The sequence below is a fragment of the Nothobranchius furzeri genome, chromosome 5 (genome assembly GCF_043380555.1).
Source record: "Nothobranchius furzeri strain GRZ-AD chromosome 5, NfurGRZ-RIMD1, whole genome shotgun sequence".
In the NCBI taxonomy this organism is placed as follows: domain Eukaryota; kingdom Metazoa; phylum Chordata; class Actinopteri; order Cyprinodontiformes; family Nothobranchiidae; genus Nothobranchius; species Nothobranchius furzeri.
In genome coordinates, this window is record NC_091745.1 from 54147719 (window position 1) to 54166340 (window position 18622).

The 18622-nt window shown below is 42.2% G+C and overlaps 1 protein-coding gene across 1 annotated transcript in view; it reads left to right on the plus strand.

The window, feature by feature from the left end:
- Window positions 1-15769, plus strand: part of rspo2 (R-spondin 2) — a 79572-nt gene extending 63803 nt beyond the window's left edge. The window contains exon 5 of the mRNA XM_015949394.3: window positions 14282-15769. Coding sequence (XP_015804880.1) covers window positions 14282-14397 — 116 coding nt within the window. The 3' untranslated portion in view covers window positions 14398-15769. The remainder of the gene's footprint in view (window positions 1-14281) is intronic.
- Window positions 15770-18622: the final 2853 nt, after the last annotated feature.

Consider the following 18622-nt stretch of genomic DNA (forward strand, 5'->3'; position numbering starts at 1 on the left):
AGCTGCTTCCATCTCTCCTGTGGGGCCACAGATTCTTTTATATCCACATCTCCAGCACGCCAGACAGATGAGGATGCACATGCATGCAGACATCCACCAAACCGGGGAGTGAGAAACATGTAATAGACACCGACAAATAGTTAAACAGGCCTCACAAGCAGACAAAGTTACCACATTATCTACTCTCTTTTCTCCCCAGCACTGTTTCCACTCTCTTTTCCTGTCTCGTACTCAAATGAAACACTCTTGCTTGTGTATCACATATCGCCGCACTTGGCTGGGAGAACAATGCGTGTGCCGCGGCGGAGGATGAGTTTGCGAGGCGAGTACACTTCGATGCGGCTTTTTGGGCACCTCAGTCCTCCCTCTTCAGTGGTCTTTCTAGTATGGGATAGAAAAAAAAAGGCGTGGAGTCAAACAGGGCAGGCTGAAAACATCTGGTGAGCAGTTGCTCTGGTGCAGCCATCACAAACTCCTCTTTCCACCTCCTCTTCTTCCTTTTCTCTATCTCTGATGGAAGTCTTTACAGAGATATTGCTGCTTTTAAAGCTGTGGAACACTGAAAAACTATTTTGTAAATATAATTTCTGATTATAATCAGTCACTCAGAGTTATTTTTTGCAGGCTGAACATGAAAATAGTCTCCTACACCAATCTCCTGCTTTAGCTTCTGATAAACGGTGGATCTCTAGAAGTTAAAAAATCTGACAGATCTACGTCACACTCAGTGCGTTTACATGCAGCCAGTAACCCTTTAAAAACCTGAATATTCACAATAACCCGGTTCCGCAGGTCCGTGTAAACACCGCCAAAAACCCAGATATGCTCATAACCGGGTTTTTAAAAACCCGGTTACTACACCTGGGGTAACCCTTTTCTAACCCGAATGTTTGGTCGTGTAAACGCATATCGGGATATCCCCATCAAAGTGTGTGTTCTGCGCATGCTCTGTTTGCAAGTAATCTTGGTCTTTTGAGTAGCGAGACATCTTGTATACGCCAGAACACCGGAAGTAAACAACAAGTTGGGAGCAAAATGGCGAGTCGCGGCACAGCACCACACTTTTGGAGTGATGAAGAAACTAAAGCACAAACAAACGCGGTCGCTATCTCTTCCAAACTGGGAAACATGTTGTTGTTTTCACAGATACCGGAACAAGAAGAACTGGAAATGACGCATATTGCGTCTGGACGTAGTCCATACGTCTTGACGCTACCCCAACGTCCGCATTTAAATCGGGTTATGCAAGTTAGGGGTAACTCTTTCTATTTATGCTTGTAAACGGGTTATTCTGATCAACTCAGAAACCCGAATACCAACCTTAACCCGATCACAACCCGGATATTGGCTGCATGTAAACGTAGTTACTGTCACTTAACATTCATAGACTCATCTAGCTTGACTCGTGGCGGGGGATGCTGTTGTTGGTTTAGCGTCCATAAAACTGCAGAGAAAGTCCCCACCAGCAGAAGCTAACTGTTAGCATTAGCAACTCCACCACACAGCAGAACTCCCCCAGGCTTGTGTTATTTGTGGAAATAAAACATCAGTGATGCAGAGCAAACTGAGTCACTGGTAGAGTTGCGTTTCTGTTATCCAATCAGGAAATAAGTCTCCAAATTCTGCTGCCTGATGCTCTCCTCTGATCTGGCAATCTGCTAGGTCCTGAAACTGGTGCACCAGAGCTTTTTTTCACCAGAGTACAACTTACAAGGCATTCATCCCTACTAGAGACCACTGCTCATGTATTGATTAAATGAGTGTCCCACACCTTTAATTACAGCTGGTCATCAGAGTGAAGCTGATGACCAGCTGCACGACTGTGGACCCAATTAACAGACTTGCAGACATAACAAAGATGCAAGTACAGGCCTGCTGGTCTGGTTGTGCTTCTGAGTGTGCTTTTTTGTTGTGATCTTTTGAATAAAAGCACCCTCTTTACAGAGGTAAGTAAAGGCTGGAAACAGCCTACCTGGCAAGCACTGAAGAGCGCACATTATTATGTCGCATGTCAGCAAATAAACGAGTTACCTTCACACAGTAATAGCATGAAAAATAATATTATGGCAATTTTTAATTCCCATGTTCTGTATATATCATCTAGAATGAGCTCAGAGTGAAGACACCATTAAACTGGTTACTTCATCATTTTAATATGTATTTCCAAATTGTGACTGCTTCGGCATTCCAGAAATTCCTCATAAATTGTCTGTTTAAAACACAGCATGCAAGGCATCTCCAAGGAAAATCTCAGGACATGATTGACTGGTTAGTGTCCTGAAACTCAAGACGTTTCAGATGCCGTATCGTACCCCTTCAAGCATAAATGGGACTTCCCGCTGAGTAGCAAGGCTCAGGAGCATGATCCTGACGGGCCTTGAGATCGTTTTTTTAGATTAGTGGTGGAAAGGTTAAGTGTCCCTTTGATATGATTTCCCTCTCGTATGAGACATGCTCCATCCCTCTGGAGTACACAAAGCTCTCTTCAGAGAGGTGAGACCTTTAAATGGCCATTGAAATTGCACTGTAATCATACACAGCTAAAAACAACAAGAAAATGTCTGCCATATGCCTCAAAGCCCACTGTTTGTGTTCTGGTGATTTGAAGGGGGTATTATTGACAAGAGTATGACTTGTCCCTTGATAGAGGAGCTGTTGACTCTTGCTGCGCCTGTCTGTGATCATGTCCGTCAGATCCGCTCAGCTGTCTGTCTGCCTGATGTTTGACAAGCGTTTGATGCAGCGCAGGCTTTAAAGAGGATCAAGCCCTCCCCGAATCGGCTTTACCTCTGTCCCTTTGCAACAGGATCTCTGCAAACACACCAAATATACCTCCCACCCTCTTCCTTCCACTGTCAGCTAATAAACTATTTTCATCAAAAAATAGGCAGTCGATTGGATCACCACGGGAGTCTAAACAAAGCTACCTTACTGAGTTAATAAAACAATCTAAGAAAACAAACGGGCCAGGCAACCTTGATTCCCTCATGACAGGACATTGCACAGGGATTGCAGTGTGATCCCAATGGCCCCTGTCTCTGTTTTTGCATCTGAGCTCATTGGAATTAGGCTGGCTTCTCACTAGTTAGGACCCATGGTCCTGTTTTGGGACAGTTGGACTCCGTGTCCACAAGAGATTTCCTCCTGAATTTCCCGGGGGGAACTGGGCATGAAAGGACATTTGGAGAAATTAGATGCAAAGAGCGAGTCATGTTGGACAATTTCCTCCTTCATACTCTGTTGTTGCCCTGCAAACTCACAGAGACCAGGTGGATTCAGACTCCAACTCAGACAGGAATTAGACAACAGAAAAGGGCTCAGACCGACGTATGAGATGGCTGAAATAGAGGTGATTTTGTTGAGAACGCATTGTTCTCTTTTCTTTGTGTCTGATAACTTTATTTACTGTTGTTCTGACTATCAAGCTGTCTAATCTTGCCAAGCCCATAAGCAAAAAGTGATTCGTTAACCGGAACTTGGCTGATCGCATTTATCGTCTTGGCCTTTGACGAGCTAGATGTGTCGTTCTTTTGATCAGAAAGTAGAGTTGATGTTTTAACAATTCAGTTTCCAAAAGGGATCTTAAAATATTTCTTCTCGTAATACTAAACTGACAACAGTGTAAAGGTTTTGTTTATATGAATCTCCATGAGAATATTGAGATTAGTTTCTCTATGATGACGTGAACCCATAGGTTGCACTGTGACTAGCTGTGAGTGTATCTGTTTGACAAGTGTCTATCTGTTTCTCTAAACTAAGGTTAATCTAGAGCTTTCTACACGTAAAATAGTAATTAATCATCAGTTTTCTACAGAAACCTTACATCAGAATATTTTAAGTGTCCTCAAAGGGCATCATGTGGGCCATTTACATGTACATAGAGCAACTGATGATAGTGGTGTTACATTGATTCATATAAAATGCTAAGTCCGCAGCAGTAAGCACAGAAGAACTGGGGGCAATAAGGCACTCAATGTTTTGCAAAAAAAATCCCACAGTCTATGAAGGGATTGGATGTCAGCCTGCCATCATTCCGATTAGACCACAACAACTCTATTTATGGATCCTACAAAAGTAGCCATAATGCCGCATTAATGCCGTGAGAAGTGATTCAATAACTTTGTCATGCAACTGCTCATGGTCAAGTAGGAACACGGGAGTTCACTGAGCCAGGTAAATCCCCTATAGAGGGTGAGTGCCCCCCCAAACAAACAATGCACCCAGCAGATCATGACTTGAGACAAATATTTGTTTAATGACATGGTGAAGAACGTACTTCCACGGTAGAATATGCATTTTCTGTCCTGAACCATTGCCATGAAGGTGGTTGTAAATGTGCAGGTTAATCTTCAAGAGGGGCTGGATTTTGCACAGAGCAGGAGACTGGCAAGCTCTTCCTTAGGGAACATGCTCCTGCACTCGGTTAACAGAGAACACCGGGCCTGAATGGTTGTGAAGAGTAGATTGTCTTAATGTTTGACTTAGTTAAAATGAGGTTCGTAGGGTTAGTTTTTATTAGCTTGCACTTCTTACTGGTTTAGCAAATACAATGAACTTGATAAAGCCACAGGAATTAGCTGTAGTGTAAAGAAATGGAAGCCTAAATAAAGGACAAAACACACAAGTTTAGAAGTAAGTTGTTGCCAAAAATTGAAGAATGCAAATTTATTTTCCTCAAAATGAGAAACGTAATCACCTAAATGCAATACACTGAGAGGGATGACTATCCTGGTCCTGCAAGACGTTTCCTGCTTTATATCACAGCATGTGGTAATTATAGGACAGATCAAAGGCTTTATAGAGATCTCATCTTGCTATGGGAGACATGGAAATTAAAGTGGAGTGTTATGGTTGTTATTATCCTGGAGTAAAGACAAACAGAGTCACATCTGTAGTAACTTACCAGCGTGGATGAAGAATTTGCTACTGGATATCACAGCACGTTTCCTGATCTGTGGTCACATGTCAAACTACTCCCTGCAGCGCCTGGTGCCCCATCGATGCACGACCAACACAGTAACTACCAGAACCACGCTAGCAGCTAGTCTAAGTGTAATATTTGTCTCATCAGAAATGAAACACAACATTTAACCATTCATTAAAGTCAAGTAAAGCTAATTATCCCTCATTTACCCGAGTGCTCGTGGGGCAGGAGAGTCTCTGTATACTTAGGCCCAGATGTGTTGATGAGTCAGTTGGGAGATAGCAGACCGCAGAGGGGGCTGCTCTCTTCTCTTTGAGCCTTGCGGTTTCAGAGGAGCATCAGTCTATGCTGATGTGTTCGCTGCCTGGCTGCTGATGTTACCCTCATGACACAATGAGCCATTGGGGGGGGGGGGGGGGTGTCCGTGTATACGGCAGGCCTCCATTTGCTGGAAAAGTCAATAATGATTACGGCTTAATTCAAAGCTGACAAATGTGAAGCAAGTATAATTCTTTAGTAACTACGTTAAATTCTGAGTTTTTATATTGAGTGAGTCACCTAAACTGTTGCAAAAACAACTGGGCTCCATCCACATTACGTCTTCTTGCTGCGGGGGGCGCCAGTGTGTGTACGCACTTTAAAGCTAAACTAAAAGTCTTCCAAGAGGAAGTGGGGAAATCGTAGCAGTTGGCAGGATGTCACAAACCAGAAACCATATTACGTCATGTGATCTAAGCCTGCAGACCTGATGTCTTCTTTCTGTGTGTCTGGTACCAAATATTTAGGAATAATAATCAAGCTGCTCTTCTACTTCAGATAAAGAAAACTCGCCACCGTTGCTGTGTTGAGTTGTCTTCAGCCAAGACATATGCTCCTTGCACATTAGCGTTGTCCCTTTCGTTTGGTATAAACACCTTTCAAGATCAACTTCACTGAAAAATGTGTTTAAATGATTATTTTTGATAATAATCGGTCGCTCTGAGTTTTTCATACAGGCTGAACATGAAAATAGTCTCCTAAACCTGTCTCCTGCATTAGCTTCTGATAGAAAATAGACGATGAAACTTTAGGATTAGTAAAGCCTGACAGATCTATGTCACACTGTTAATGTTCGGCCTCATCCATCTTGACTCACGAAGGGGAAGACTGTTGTTGGTTTAGCATCCAGGAAACATCAGAGAATGTCTCAGCTAGTAGAAGCTAACCATTAGCATTAGCAACTCCACCACATGGCAGAACTCCTTCAGGCTTGTGTTATTTGTGGAGATAAAACATAAAAGTTGCAGAGCAAATGGAGTCAGTGGCAGATTAATTTCTGCCTGGTTCTCTGGATCTGTCCCAGGCTGCTCCTCCTCATGGTTCTGGCAGTTAAGGTGCTCAGAAACGTCTTGAAAGTCTGATAATTCCAGCCTGGATCCCTGCATTTTTTTTGAGGCGGCTTGTCCTCCTGGTTCTTCCTAGAGTCATACAACACAAGTGGCCTACACTGCCCCACAACATGCCTGGTCATAAGCTCCAGGAAATTTGTTGAGAACCAGAGTGGGGGGCAGGAAAACCTCAGAGGGCAAACTTTTGGCAGACACCCGTCAAATTGATCTGGTTCTTCAACGTTGTCCCCCTACTAACCAGATGACTATCACTGGCTTCTTCTTCCAACACTTCCACCCCAACGCAGCTGTTTCTGTTACTTGGCTTGAACACTGCTGTAAATAATAATAAAAACAAGGTAAACAAGTTGGTAAATAATAAGAAATATGTTTGAATGTCACTAGAGCGCACATTTTGCTGACTGCAGAGCCTCTATGGGCCGCATAGTGCACTTTCTGCAGCACCCTCTGCAAACACCACAACGTAGCTTTAATGTAGAAAATCATAAGTTTTAATTGTTTATTTTGGGGGAAAAGAAAACAAATTCCAAAATTTTCACTGCGATAGTTATTTTGTACTAAAATGCATTAGTTCACCTTTGAATTCTTTAGAAACTGGTCTACTCCAACAGCTTCAGAATAGATTACCTCTAATTCTAAACAATAACTGTCATTGTGACGTCCACCTGAACTGCTATTCCTCAGTGTCACCACAGGGAGAGGGAGTCTCTCTCAAGTGGTCATTGGGCAAGAGGTGGGGGACACCCTGGTCACGTCTCAAACCTGTTATTCACTAAAATTCCAGAACACATCAAGCTCAGCTGTTCAGATCAGGCCAGACAGGAAATCAAACCTGAGAGCAGTGTAAAACATCCTGAAATAAAAAAACATGTGCAGATGTCTACCACTTAATAGTAAAAATAAATGAACAAATATATTTTTAACTGGGACACCTCTTGGCCTAGGTATTAAGAAATAAAAATATATGAAAGACCTGTTGGATACATGCTGCCATCTTTCTCCTTTTGGTCTCTGTCTTGGCAGTCAGGTGGGGGAGGGGCCTGTCAGGGAGTTTGAGATGGTCAAAAGGGTTGTCAAGTGGCAGCTTTTCACTGTTTCACGCTGTTTGTCAGCTCTCTGGGGGCTCCCTTGTGGCCTGGGGGCCCCAAGCAATTGCCTGCCTTGCCTATTGGCGTGTGGCACCTCTGTTGTACAACGTCTCAGTCAGTTATGACGGCTATAAAAAGCCAACTTTATTGTTTGATCTGGCGATTGCTGACAGCATTCACAAAAAGAGTTTCCAAAATGATGATGATTCATGATGGATCTCAATCATCACAAACCAGAGCCTTGTTGTCATGTTTGTATTTTAAGCATGTTAAAATGTACATTAAAAACAATCTGTCAAACTAGTCAGACTCGTTGCTTGCATCTGGAAAGCATCTCAAACGCTTCTCGGTTTCTTCTCATTTCTGTTTCAGATTAGCAAAAAAACGTGAGACCACTTTGGGAGGGGCTGGTGACCAATTTGAGAAGAAATTTGACATAATTAGGACATTTTTGAGACTAAATTGCAACAAAAACAGTAAAATGACTGCAATTATATCCTATACCCCATGTGCTATTCACACATTATGAGATTCTAATTTAAAATGTGCAGATTTTCTCACAATCTAGTATTTCCTACCAATAATCACAGACCCAGTGAGAGGTGACTTTAACAGATTATAGAGATGATTATTACGGATGTTCAACTTTCTCAGGCATCCGTGAGCCAAGCTGTATTGTTTCAGTCCTTAGGTGAATCTGCAGCCGATGGACTGGCTTTATCCCGATATGAAGAGTTTCAGCTGGTAGTTGAGTGTGTTAAATCGTTCCTGCCCAGCAGCATGGTGACAGTAAACACAAGGAGAAAAATGAACAGACTAAAAGAGTGAATGAAAAAAGTGTCATCCATGGTAACCTTGTTAGGGCTAAGTGACGCTGTACAGAAGGCCTCTTGTCAGATGGTTGGCAAGATGAGGTTCTTGTAGTAATTGTCCTGCATCCATTGCCAATGCATCTGTCACACTGGTTTCCTTTCAAAAACTATAGACTTTTAATCTGTTGAGATTGATGCATCTTTGGAAATTTATGTCCTTTTTCATGATGATCCATCTCCTTCTCTGTCAAATTCCACACCATTCCCCAGCTAGCAAACTAATAGTCATTATTACAGGGCTTGGCTTACCTCGAGCCCACGCCTTAACAAACTGTGGGTCACTTGAGGTCATATTAGTCTGTTCTACCTATAAATCAAGTGCAAACTGTGTTCAGCAGCATTATAGGGCAGTGTCAGCGTCCGTAACCTTTTCCCAGACAGAGGAGTTGTCAGCGTGAGCAAAGAGAGCATTGGCTGGCTGCAGATCCTTCCCCCTTCACAGCATTATAAATGTATGTGTGAGGAGGCCCTTAATGGCTGCTAATCCAATTTCTGCCACTGAAATCAAATCTCACTGGCGCCAGTAGGTTTCTCCTCCCCTCACAAATAATGGCTTCTGCTTTGGTCTGTTTATGAAAAAGACAAGAGGCCAAATAGTTCCAGCCTCACCTTCTGTCAGTGCACAGGAATCTCTTCACGAGTTGTCGGGATGTTTTTGTGTGTGTTGTTGTTGCTGCTCTGCCTCCCATGTCTCCTTCATGTCCTTAGAAAGTTATTAATTGACCGTCTCTGTGGAGTGGAGGGATGGAGTAACAGGAGAGCGAGGGCGCGTTTTCAGCAGCATATACGATCCCATTTACCGTATGTCTTAATGCCTTCTCGAGGTCAGCCATCGATTTCTCTCAAACCACAAAGCAATGGAGATAAGATTAGGCCTTCGATTACTGCGCCACCACCCGAGCGTTAGTGGATGAAGGCCCTCGGTCTGGTCCAGAGGTTTGCTCGTTTTCTTTTCTTTCAGGGTCATGCCCTCTGTGATAATGCAGTGATTTAAACATATCCTCAACAGCTGCATGAATACCAGCCAGAAAAAACGTCACCAACCTCATTGGTGACAAAGTAAAAATAAGCCCCACCCCCAGGGACTCCAACACTTACACATAGTCTTGAACATGGTCCCTTTTTCCAAAGCAAAGATATTAGTTTTGACACAGATGGAGGGAGCTTTGGCTTCGTTCCCCCTTGGATATAGATTTGACTGATTATCTTTCAGTGCATCAGTTGGCGTTCCTCAAGGAGATATAATTCCAGAGTTGAAGCCCAATAGTATGATACATCTTACATGCTTAACTCTGAGCTGGATCTTCAGCGAGCACACGTCTCAATTTTTGCCGAGAGCATCAAATAGGATCGCAAGGACACCATGAGGAAAACAGAGCAGCGATGAAAAAGGAAAGAGGAAGCAGCCGAGTGGCTTTGTGAGAATGTTGCGGAACGTCCATCACAGTCTGTGCAGACTAGTTCCATTCTTCCTTTTTATGAAAACATGAGGTTTGCAAATGTAAAGATTGGGAATGACAGTAAGTATTTCTCAAGATCTCATGGGTGATACCGGAGCTCGTAATGACTGACGTGAAGGACACACATCTCCATCTCATATCCCCCCTTCCCACACACACACACACACACACACTAGAAGGGAGCCCGTTACGACGGCGGGAAGCAACCATCCCACCACTGGAACTGCCTCTTATTCAGAAATACAAAACATTTTGATTCCCTCTCTAGTTTTTTTTGTATGTTTGATTTTTTTTTCATTTCAAAGTCAGACCAACGTCAAGCAGAAGGACGAAGACCACATCTATGAAGGACAACCAAACATTTGTAAAACTGTGGTCTACTGTAGTGATAGGAAATGCAGGCAGAACGGAAAGAACCTATAAAGAGGGCTTGTGATTTACTTACAAAAGCCACAATCCTTTGATTCCATCGCTGCAGTGCCAGTTGCAACACAAAACAAAGATGGAAAGGGATCTGGACCCCGTTGAACCTTCCAAGATGAAATTATCTCTACATGTTTGAGATTTATGAATTTGTTCTTGGTTCTGAAAGCAATTAGGGGAAATTAAACCGTTTCCCCCGTGAACTCTGGTAATCAGCTTAAGTGATTACATCGGTTGTAAATATGAGATGATGAAAGCTCAGTGTCAGGAGCATTTAGTGCCCAGAGGAGAGGCCAAAGAGGAGTTCACAGGGTAGATAGATACGATGGATCCTCGGGTGCAGGACGGGGTGTACACGGGGATTGGGTGCCCTCTAGCTGTCACTGTTGAGACTGGGACATGAAAAATGAGCCTAAATCACTGCTGAGGGGCTTTTTATGAAGTGGCATCAATTAGTTTGAGACCTTTGACCCAAGGCTTGATCTATATCAGTGATGCTTTAAATAAATGTAAAGAAATCTGTCTCTGCTGGAAATATTGTGTTAACATATTTGGAGTAGGCAGAACAATTTTTAATACGAAGTCGATGCAGGAGGAAGAATAAACCTGAACTGACCAGAGAGTCAACATCTAATAATATGGGTAAATAACAATAAAGAGATTAAAAAATACATCTTTCTTTACAAATAATTATCTAAGTGAATAAACTCTGACTATGAATAAAGTTTCAAACTCTGTGTGATAAAATGAGACATGAATCAGGAGACGGGTTGAACCCTGGACTCATCACTCACACTATACCCTACATATAACCCACATCAGTGTTTTTGCATGTCATTGACTATCTGAATGCAGCAGATCCCCTGTTATATATATATATATATATATATATATATATATATATATATTTATATATACAGTATATATATATTTTTTTCATTTGCTGTTTATTTAACCAGGAGGAAAATCCCATTGAGAATAAAACTTTCTTTTTCAAGGGAGACCTGGTCAAGATGAGCAGCAAAAAGCATCACAGAGTTAAAACATGTAAAAACAACCATTAATACAGCTAAAAGTTAGAAGCTTCTAAATGAAGCAGTTACATGTCGTGGAGTTTTAGGTGTCACATAGCAGGAAGGCCCAAATACTCATCTGGATCTGGATTTACACACGTTACACCTATTTGACAACTGTTCAAGAAAACAGCTGGTTTCAGATTCATGAGTGCAAATAATTAAAAGTGAGTCTTGTTACATTATACCAGTTCAAACGTGGCTCCTTTAACATTTGTAACTTTTTTTATATTCAGTTTGACCATTTAAAGTCTGAAATCTGTTAATAATGTTTTAAATTGAGCTATGTACACCAATATAACAACTATAGTGAAATAATTCCATCAGAGGACAGAAGATGTGTGTGTGTGTGTGTGTGTGTGTGTGTGTGTGTGTGTGTGTTTGTGTGTGTGTTTGATGCAGAAACCCTGTGAAGAAAGTACTAATCCTGATACATTTAGCTGGTTTAAGACAAAAACAAAAGATTAAAGCAAACCTGACAAAAGTCTACAAGTGGTTCAATGTGGTTTCAAGTCACATTTTTCTAATCATTTCAGACAGAAGAAGGAATGAGCCGCTTTTAGGTGCACATTTCAAATCAGGAGTGTTCTCCATGAGGAGATAGTGGTGAAGGTTTTGCCATCCTCTGGTTAAACCTTCTGGACACCTATTATAGCACAAGTTCACCTTTACGGATCCATTTTTATGTCATTTTATAGTAAAAGACGAGCAGAAAGCTCCTGCTCAACAAAAACACGTCTAATAGTTTTTTAACGATTAGAATTAAACATGGCGACTCGTTTGCTTACCACAGCTTCAGCTAATAGCAGCACACAAATTAGTTTGAAAGGCTTTTTCTTAAACATCCTCCAGCCCGTCCAGGATAACTTCACCCTCACATGTTTAATTTTTAAACGACTGCTGTAAATGCCGGTTTTATCACTTTAAATGGCCGACATGCGTCAAAGAAACAGCCCACGAGTGCTTTGCCCGCTACAGAGGGCGTTTTAATGCGTACTTTATTGCCATCAAATATAATTCCTGTTGAGCCGAATGCACTCAAAGCGATGTTTATCGTGCACCTAGCAACACTGTTCTGAATGAAAATTACATCTTTACTGAGCTATTAGGAAAACCAACCTACAGGCCAAATGCCTTCCAGGGGAATGCCTTCATTTGCTTTAATAAACAGTAATGTACAGTAATTCATGCTGGAGAATCTAAAGTGGAATCAGCAGGGCGAGTTAATAAAGTCCTCCTGCAACGAAAAAGACGTGAGAGTTTGATGGAAGAGATGTGAAAGATGTTTGTCAAACGGTTTTGACCACAAACGTTATGTTTTTGCCCCGGTTCAGATTGGTAACTCACAAAGAACAAGATTAGATTAATTACAGGAAATAGCTCGGAGACCCAATTAGCAAAGTAATATCGGACTTTCGCATGTGTGTCTGCTCGAAGGGTGAATATTTTCAAATCCACCTCACAGGGCAGTCCTCAGAATGGGACACGTCTTCTAGAGGTGGATCAGGGGCCATATGAGAAGGCAATTAGACATAAGGCCACATTTCTCACACCGTTACTTATTCTGTGTGAAGCAAAACCTCCAGCTTGAACAAGTGTTGTGATGAAAGCCCAAAATGTTGTTTTCAGCACTTTCCTGTGTTTCCCCTTCAGCGAACCATGGCGTGGTTGTTTCTTTGTGCTCCAGATCAGAACCAAGATAGCGTCTCATCATCCAAGCCTTACTCCACTTTTCCCCCCCATTAGATTTTCTTTTCCCTCAAATTCCCTCACCCTCACCCCTCTCGCTCACATTCATCTCACACACACACACCTCGTTATCTTATTTGTGGCCTTGGCAGCCAGATCATTGCCTTGTGGTTTGGTAGCCGAAGTTTTCGCTGTCGCAGAGAGCCATGGATGCTGAGCCTCCACCGCACAAGCTTCCATGGGGGCAGGAAGTCACCTCCCAGCATGCTGTGCCCATTCCAGGGAAAACCTGGGATGGATTAACCTTGGGCAGGGGGCCCTTCCGACTTAAAGAGAAAGTTATGCAACACCCCACACTTTTCTTTCCTTTCTTTTCCCGTGTCAGGGAAATTTGGGGGCTGAACAGACATTTCTTTAAAGTAACGTTTATTTGTGAGCGTTGCCGCCAAAACACAAAACTTGTTTTAGTTGTTTTCCTGCTCCAACATACCCAAACCGAGAATACAAGCAGTCGGACTCAGTCTTAGAGAAGAGGGTGAGGATCTTAGATGTCAGGGTGAGACTCGGAGTAGAATCATTCCACATCAAGAGGACCAAGCTGAGGTGGTTCATTTGGTCCGATTGACGCCTGGACGCCCCCTAGGGGAGGCGTTTTGATCTCTTCCTACTGGTAAGAGGCCCCCAGGTCGACCCAGGACATGCTGGAGGGATTATATCTCCACTCTGGTTAGGGAACACTTTGGGGTCCTGCTAGTGGAGCTGGTGGAGGTCTCTGGGTAGAGGGCAGCGTGGGTCTCTCTGCTGGGACTGCCACCCCTGTGACCCAAACCCAGATAACCCGGAACAGCATACCGGATTCAGCTGTTAAATGACCTGTTCAGCTTATCGTCAGGTTCTGCAGGAGCTAGTTCCTCACACTGATTCAAATCATGTGTCTAAGCAGCAAAACAATTAGAACATGAAGGATAGTGACACCTAAGGACCAGTATTTATCACCACTGCCAAGCTTCTGCGATTAAGCACCAGTTTCAGAATGCAAGTTGAAACCGTCTTTCACTGAAAAGTAGGAAAGCTGATCATTTATAACTTCATCACAAGTGGCGACATGATTATAGAGGAAAATCAGTCGAGTCCAGGTTCTTTGGACAGAAGTGAAACAGGTTAAAGCTGTGGGAAGAATGCATGTAGGGATGAGAGCAACAGTTCCTGGAAAGTAACTTACTAATGAAAACTTCAGGGTTCTGATTCCATAGCTGAGTAACAAAACAGACCGTGTTACATAGAAGAGCAGAACAACTTCGACACAGGAACTATATGACTCACACAGCTATGATTTGTAATGTAATCTTTCTCTTTTCATTCAGGTGGTTCAGGGAAGCATCGATCCAAAGAGCCAAAGAAGAAGAACAAGGAGAGGCTGCGGTTACGGGCCCAGAACCAGCACAGCGACCACTTGGCCTCTGCACGCTCCAGCCAGTAATGACTCAAACTACCCAGTGAAGAAAAAATAAACAACAAATGCAAAGCTGCTAGCTGCTGCTGCACCAATAATCTGACTGATGACTGTCACAAACCCCACTACCATCACCATCACCCCTCCTGCCTCCCTGGCCTCCCCCACCATCCTTCTCTCTGCTCACCGGGACACAGCCAGGCCTCATTTATCCGTCCCTCGATGAAATATGTGCCGCATTCAGCGAGATACCAACACCTGCCTCCCACAGCTTCCACAGCCAGGTGACTCTGCTCCCCCAAGTCCAGCCCTTCGCCTCATGGACCTTTACAGTTAACTGAACTCATTTTTCCGTCATTAACACCATTAACCATACAGGGTGATAGAAGACAGAGGGGCATTCAGAGGTAACGCGGAGGCGGGAGAGTCAGGACCAAGACAGAAGAAAGGTGAGGAAGTCTGGGAAGCTGAACAACCCAGGAAAGGGTGAGAACATGCTCAAGGATAAGGAAGTAGAGAAGGCTCAGATGAAGCAAAACAGTGCCGATGGACAAGAAAATGGCAACTTAAACTAAAGAGACTGTTTTTCTGTTTATATATTTATGTCACAGCTACCCTCACCTTCCCTCCAAGTGGAGACGGAGCGTTCCCATGTGTGGCCTTTATGTTCTGTACATTTTCAGAGTAATATTAAAGAGATTAACATGCATAGTTGCAAAGTATTTTATTCTCAGCACAAACTGTTTACGTTCAGACCGCTTAATGCTGTAACTGTATAGTGTCGATTTACGAGAAAAGAAGTTTAGTTGTTCAACTAGCATGAAAACAGACTTGTGTACATAGTTGATCTAATTATAAAAGCCTATTACTGTATTTTCAGTACTGAGTCGTTCACCGTTCTAAATGTTTTAGAAATCAAAATTATTGTTTTAATACAAGCTACGGATTAAAAAAAAACAATAATAAACTTAGCCACCTCATAGCTATTTCATTCATATGGTATATATTTGATTTATTTATTAAATCTGTTTTGTACTTTTTTGTTCAGTGACAATTTTTTGGCCTCATACTGTTATTGTTATGCTGAGATTTTCTCTGTCTTCCTTATAACAGTTTGTATCTGTACCATGCAGATAAAGGTTATGTCTGTCATACAATTGTTGTAGCCTGTTGCATTCATTTGACCTCATCTACTGATTTTGATGCTTTAAAGAGGAAAAAAAGATAATGAACTATGCTTTTGGTGCATTCTTGTTTTCTAATTAGGCTCCAGCAATTGTATGGTCATAGGACTGCATATGTGTGCATTGTGTTTTATTAAATCTGCATTTCATGTGACTGTATGATAACGCCTTCCTTTATTGTCTGTGGCTTGAATATATGTGGCTAAACTCTGAAACTGTTGCATCCTTGTCTCACTTCTCACTACAACTGTGTGATTTACAAAAAATGAAAGGAAATATTTGGGAAATCCATTATGTTGCACTATGACACATCCTCAGCTTCCAGCCAAAGGATCAGACACGCTCTATTGGCCCCAACAGCATGGCGATACTGTTAACGGTTTATAATTCACTGTGACGTATCCTGGTGGATGCTGCTACATCAGCGAGTGCCGTTTGTGGCTCGTCCATCATCGGCATCCAACTGTAATGCCTAACTTGTGCTTGGGTGTGGTATTTGTCTTTCATCAAAAAACACCTACTTGATCACCCGCTCACTGAAAGAACACTTCATCATTTTTATGAGATTCATAACATCAAATACAGGCTCTCCATATGCTAAATCTGAAGTAAGTGCTTAAATGCAAGTCATGACTAATTTCATCCACAATCCAAGCTGTGTGATCGTTATTCCAAAAGAGAAAAAATTAAAATGAAATCAGCCAGACAGTTTGTGGATGCACAGTAGCAGATGAATGACTGTGTCCCGTATTGGCCTCGGGGCGGGAGACCACAGTCTTTATGCTCTGGTTAAAGCCTGAAACGATATTTCCACCGAGTGGAAATATTCCCCCATGTCCACTTTGATGACTAATATGCAGAACTTAAAGTGCCTGAACATTTCTCACAGGTAATACGGCGTTTTATTTTTCTGGAGACTGTTTACTTGTAGAGTTAGACAGTAGGGAGCTGTTTGAACAGACACAGTTTGGCCATTTTTCACAAAAATGTCATGATTTTACAGGTATTTAAAAACTTAATAGTTTATGGTAGTACAAATGAAAATGTGAGTGAATGCAACTTTAAAGTGACAGTGTGTATTTTCCCTGACGATAGGGGGCAGTACATTCCTAAATTATTGCAAGTAAGCGGTATTTTTGTGTTTTAGTAAGACCTTAGCTATGGATGCCCATTAGGGTCAAAAATCCCTGGGAGCACAAAGTCCAGGAAAATGACAAGCTCATCAGACCCCCTTTCATCACTGGCAACGAGTGAAGAGATAAATGTGTAAAACAACGTTTGTGGATGGTGAACGTTTTGTATTGTTTTCTTACAAATCAGTAAATATGTTTTGTCCTCACGGGCTCCCGTAGAAGGCATCGCCCAGAGACGTAAACCCACTCCCATGTATTTTAGACACAGTTTAGCTTCCGATAGACGGTGAAACTCTAGGATTTGTAAAGCCTGACAGATCTACGTCACACTGTCACTTAACATTCATGGGCTCACCCATCTAGACTCATGATGGGGAAGGCTGTTGACCATTGTTGGTTTAGCATCCAGGAAACAGCTAGTAGAAGTTAAGCGTAAGCATCAGCAACTCCACCACAAAGCAGAACTCCTCAAAGCTTGTGTTATTTGTCGAGATAAAACATCAAAGTTGCAAATGGAGTCAATGGTAGAGCTGTGCTGCCATTAGCCAATCACAGGTGAGATGTCAACCAAGATGACAACCACACAGAGGGCTGTGTGGTTTTCAGAGACTGAAACATCTAATCTCAAAACTGTTCTTGCAAAAACATGTTTTGTTCTGCGTTGCATCAACTTTAGTTTTGCATCACACTGTTCTTAACTGAATTCTAGACGTCTTTGCAGCCCAAACTGCAGGAATATGAGAGAGTATTCCTGCTTCACTAACTACAGTTGTGTTCATCCTGGCCCTCAAGGGTCACCATCCTGCAAACTTTAGGTGCTTCTCTGCTTCAACAGTCTGAATTTTAATAGTTAAACTTGCTTTTGCAAGCTTGATGACATGTTGAGTCAGGTGTGTTGAAACAGTCTCTTTAGTGGACTCAATATATCTTAATTCAACATGCAATCTTTGAACTTCTGGTTTCACAGAGAAAGTTTATAGAATTAGTTTTATATGTGTGGAATTATCACTAGTTCAACCTATCCACAGTGCAGTCTTGGAGGGTTTAGAGGGTTTTTGTGATCCATTTGATTTGTGTCATGGGCTCCATGTTAATCCAGTAAAATATATGTGAGCTTTACTGTCCTTTTAACAGTTGCTCTCCCCTTTGCATGATTGGAAAACAGTTTCTGGGTAAAGAGGCTTAAAAAAACTCCCTTGAAATCTATGACTTTAGTGGTCTCCCATGGGACAAGGCATCAGCCTGCCTGTGTCAACGGTGTTTAAAGAGAACTGAAGCCATGGATGTTATTGTTTAGAATACACCAAAGCAAATTCCATGTGTTTTAGTGACATAAAAGTCCACTTCAAGAAGATTGTGTCAGTTACTGATTAAAACCGAAATACAGAAGTGTGAAAAAGGAAGATTCAGATGAATTCTACAGAAACTGGAGCTGAAGGCTGGTTCAAAAGAGGCAGAAAAAGCAGCCTTTAATTTTTCTCAATTTTGCAAAAGATTCCGATAAACGTAGAAAAGTCCAGCAGAATGATCAGATGAATTAAATATTTGACCAACATCATCAGTACCCTGATGGGGTCTTCTTCCAGAAGAGCATGTCAGAAAACCTTCTCTGTGTGGTGTCCAGGGATGTGCAGCTGCTATTTGTCATGATTGATATGTGGGTGAGGACCCAAATGAAGGTGAGATGGCCACAGAACAGGCAGGATGGCTGATAAACAGAACCTACTTTATTTACTGGGGCAGGAAGGAACAGACATGAGGACACACAATGAGGATCTGACAACTGACTTGAACAGAGAGCTTAGATATACAGGGGTAATCAGGAACAGGTAGACACAATAATCAGCAGGTGAAACTACCTAAAACTGACAGCTCCCCTTCTGTCCATTCTGCAGATGTAACTCATTCCAGTCAGCTGTTGTTTTGGTCATTACC